The sequence below is a fragment of the Cicer arietinum genome, chromosome 3 (genome assembly GCF_000331145.2).
Source record: "Cicer arietinum cultivar CDC Frontier isolate Library 1 chromosome 3, Cicar.CDCFrontier_v2.0, whole genome shotgun sequence".
NCBI lineage: Eukaryota > Viridiplantae > Streptophyta > Magnoliopsida > Fabales > Fabaceae > Cicer > Cicer arietinum.
This window is the reverse complement of record NC_021162.2, coordinates 47,009,801-47,014,324: the sequence shown is the minus strand read 5'-3', so window position 1 is coordinate 47,014,324 and position 4,524 is coordinate 47,009,801. Positions and strand designations below refer to the sequence as shown.

Here is a 4,524-nt window from a genome sequence, read left to right as displayed (position 1 = left end):
TTTTTTTTTCGGAGAAAGATAAACACAAAAATGAATAAGGAATTTTGGTAAAAAAAAAACTAATAAGGAATTGTGTATATAGTAGATAATATGAATGATATTTATAAGAGAGACCCAAAAAGTGAGAGATCATCAGAGCCGGTTAACACGGCGAATTAAGAAGTGAAGTCTGTTTTAAAAACAATTACCTTTCAAAAACTGTCAAGTGCAATTGATTGTATTTTATTGTTATTCTTTTTTTTTAATTGGCCACTAAATTCTCAATCCGTGAAATATCAGATCGTGTATTATATTTTATTTTTAATTTATCTTCTTATTTTTTAATTGGCCATTAACTTCTGCACGTTCTCACGTAATGGAAGTTTTATTTTTTTCTTAAAAAAAATCTTTTATTTTTAATTCATTTTTCTTATTTTTAATTGGTCATTAACTTCTCAGGACGCATACAATATTTCAAAAAAAAAAAAAACTGTGAAGTCGTGGTATATTGTATTTTATTTTTAATTTTTTAATTGCCCACTAAATTTTCAACTGATGTATGGTGGACAAATACCATGATGTAACAGAAGTTTTATGTTTTTCTTACAATTTTTTTTTTTATTTTTAATTCATTCCTTTTATTTTTTTAATTGGTCATTAACTTTTTTGACAGACATGCATATTATTTCTATTAATAGAAACTTGATTTTTTCTTAACACTCTAGTTAGTTGACACGTGTCAAACTTGCCAATTTATCATGTTTGTTTTATTATAATGTATAGATTTTGTATTTATGATATAGTTATTAAAAAAAATAGTTTGACCCTATTGCTTGAAAATGTGATATTAGACTAGTGGCCAACAAGCATGTGCATCATGAGTGTAAGAGCCATATTTCCTACTAAACAAAAACATCGAAATCTATCAATACCTATGTCAATTTCAAGTTTCAGTCAAAGTTAAATGCATATAAATGCAAATCAGATATATACATGAATATTAAATGCAAATTTTTAAATAAAAATGCATGTATAATAAATACATAATAAGACTATGTCTCACAAATTAAACAAATTTAATAGACTCACAAATTGAACATTCTTTTGTCGGTTGCTTCTATTGACATCACAACCCACGTGGGGAGCTTCCGATCCGTTCTCAAATTGCTCTTAACTTTGACTTCAACATTTTTTGAAAGGTTTTACCAAAGATAATGCAACATTAGTCTTGATTCCATTTGTTGTGTCTCCATATCACATCACAATAGAATAACAAATATGAAAAATGGTTACGATTTTCTTTCAATTGCACTTTTTTAATTTGTTAGATTAGCAAATTCACGCAACAATTAATTAAAAAATTTGGTGAATTATGAGGGCCAAATATAAGATATTTGTAAGAAACTTATTGTCTAGTTTATTTATAAATATTATTTCGACAATTTTCATTGTAAATACTAGCAAAGCTCTTTCTACAGTTGTTTTAGAAAATGACAGAAACAAAATTAAAATAATAAACTTCTCAATTAAGTGATAATTTTTTTACTTTTATATTTTTTTTACTATTTTTGGCAAATTAATTTATTTGTGGTAGCTTAATATATATCATTGAGATAACTAAAAATAAAAATACACTTACTTTTATTTATACATAATTTTTTGGGTGGATAAAACTACCCATTAACAAACTAAATTTCGACACATATATATTTCAATTAGTAAAACAAAAGATGTTATAAAAGAGTATTATAATATATTAGTAGTATTTTTTTTATCTTAGAAAATACGATAAATTCTCTTATAATTAACTTATACAATTGTAAAATTTTAAAATTCAAATTTAAAATAAAACATATAATCTAATAATATCAGTATTTATCAGCTGAATTAGAAATTATAATATATTAATAACATTTTTTACTTCAACAAAATCTACTGTAGGAGACCAAATCTGATTAATTCATAAAATTAAATAAAGTGCAAGAGTACAGAACAACAAGCTAATTAATGATATAAAAATCTGAATTTCTGGTGGCACTGACATTTTATGATAAAATAATTTAATTTAAAGTTTATAACACATGGCAAAGGGAAAAATAAAACCAAAAAGAAAAGGCCCATGAATATTAAAAGTTTTTAGACTATGCTATAAAAATGGACCCAGCTGGCCACCCAAAAATTAATGGACACAATTATACGGATTTTATTTTATTTTATTGTAGAGTAATTCATGTGAAAATCATGGTTTGGAAAGCAAAGCATAACCACTTATAAGAACCTGAGGACAATCTGCTCTTAAAAAGTAGGACCAACTATGCAAACACATGTAAAATATAAGTGATACGTATAATGACAACACATCCAAAAATATAAATGCATAATGTTCATCTTTTTTGTGTATAGTTTCTTTTTTCTTTACAAATGTTTTGATCTGAAATTATATTTTTGAAGTATTATTGATTTTTATAAATCTTCATGGTTTTGTCTAGGAACGGATTTAGGGGTATTAAAATTATTATTCGATTACTATTTTATGTAATATTTGATATTTTACCTTTAAAGTAGGATGAATATATAATACTAAAATATATAATTTATTTAATCATATTTACTTTCATAATTAAAATTATTATTACGTGTCATTGTCAATGTCTTGATATTATTAATAAATTTTGTTGGACCCGTTTGATTGATTTTAAATTTGTTTCTGATTCTCTTCAATAAAAGATACTTTAATATGCTAACAAATGAGAATGATTATTAAACTACTTTTAATTTTGATTTTTAATTAATGTAAAATTATTTTAATTGTACCTAACATATTTTTGTGTTTAGTATCTAACGGCATTCTCTTCAACTTCAACATGGGAAACAAAGTAGCTGAATTGTAGTCTTCTCTTGGAGCCCATGTTGGTTTATATTCCTTTTACATTTTTTGCTTTTGTTTCTTTTTCTTTTCTTTTATATAATTTTCTTTATTCTTTTCCTTTTCTTCTTTATATAAATCCAATTTCTTTTTAAGAGAATCATTAAAAGACAAACACCTCTATTTTTATGCACCTTCCACTACACATTCTCTCTATACCCTCTCTAAATCTAATCAAATCCCCCCCTATATCTTCTTAGGAAAAAGGAAAAAATAAAATAAAAACATATCAACATGGCAAATGATGCTAATGAAAACTTATCTACCACATCCTCCTCATTATCTTCCTCATCATCATCAACATCAAATTCAAATTCAAATTCATGCACAAAAAATAGTCCTCAAAATGTCATGAAAAGCAAGAAAAGAGAGAGAAAACAAAACGACACAAAACACCCTACTTATAGAGGTGTTAGAATGAGAGCATGGGGGAAATATGTGTCTGAAATTCGTGAGCCAAGAAAGAAATCAAGAATATGGCTTGGGACATACCCTACAGCTGAAATGGCAGCTAGAGCTCATGATGTAGCTGCTTTAGCTATAAAGGGTCATTCAGCTTACCTTAATTTCCCTAATTTGGCTCAAAATCTTCCAAGGCCTTCAACTACATCACCAAAGGACATTCAAGCTGCAGCCGCAAAAGCAGCAGCTACTATCTTTGTGGAAATCAAGGATCAACAAAATCAAGAAGATCAAGATTCATCTTCAACTCTATCATTAGAGAATGTTCGAGAGTCTTCGAATTCTCCGTCTTCTACTACTACTGTTACTACTGCTACTACTGATGATGACGATGATGATACACTCTTTGATTTGCCGGATCTTTTACTTGATGACAAAAATGGACTTTTCTCTTATTCTTCTTCTTCTTGGCAATTATGCGCCGTTGATAGCGGACTTCGGCTTGAGGAGCAATTATTGTGGGAGTTCTACTAGTATCGTCTTAGGCTGTTATTTGCAATGCGACATCAAGTTTTTTGTCTGTAACGGCTATATTTCAACCGCAATTGAATTTGTATCATCTGCATTTGACTACAATTCTATGTAATATCAAGGATCACGACGAAACCACAATTGTGATTTAAAGGTTACCACTCAACAGAACTTGATTCATATGCATTTAATTATAATTCTCTGCAATATCAAGGATCATGACAAAAACCACTAATGTGATTTAAAACGGTAGCTCTTGTTTCACATTTAAAAACAATAGTAATTGATAAATAAGAAGAAAAAAAAGATAATAACAATAATTATTTCATGATATATGTTTATGAATCTGTAAATGTAAATGGTTGTTGTCTATAGCTATTTTTGTCTATTAATTCAATAGTGTTTAAACTAAAATATAGCAAAAAATAAATAAATTATGGCACGGTACAAAAATAATAATAAAGCAACTCTATGAACTTTATGTGTACATATGATTGAAAATTGATATCATTCTCTGTCTCTCATTATTTTTACTGAGAATAGTAATTTACTTGATTTGGGAGTATATAACATATCCCTTCTATATTATTTATTTCACTATGATTGTTTATTTTACTCAATTGAGAAAAAAGGATATATATTGTCTTAAAAGAAGTAAAGAACATTATTCTTTAATAATTTTGTTC

At 27.0% G+C, this 4,524-nt stretch overlaps 1 protein-coding gene across 1 annotated transcript; it reads left to right on the top strand.

The window, feature by feature from the left end:
- Nucleotides 1–2,886: 2,886 nt before the first annotated feature.
- LOC101501254 (ethylene-responsive transcription factor ERF034) lies at nt 2,887–4,045 on the top strand. Its single transcript, XM_004492131.4, has one exon. It carries the CDS (start codon nt 3,140–3,142, stop codon nt 3,839–3,841), a length of 702 nt encoding a protein of 233 aa, XP_004492188.1. The 5' UTR covers nt 2,887–3,139; the 3' UTR covers nt 3,842–4,045.
- The last annotated feature ends 479 nt before the right edge of the window (nt 4,046–4,524 follow it).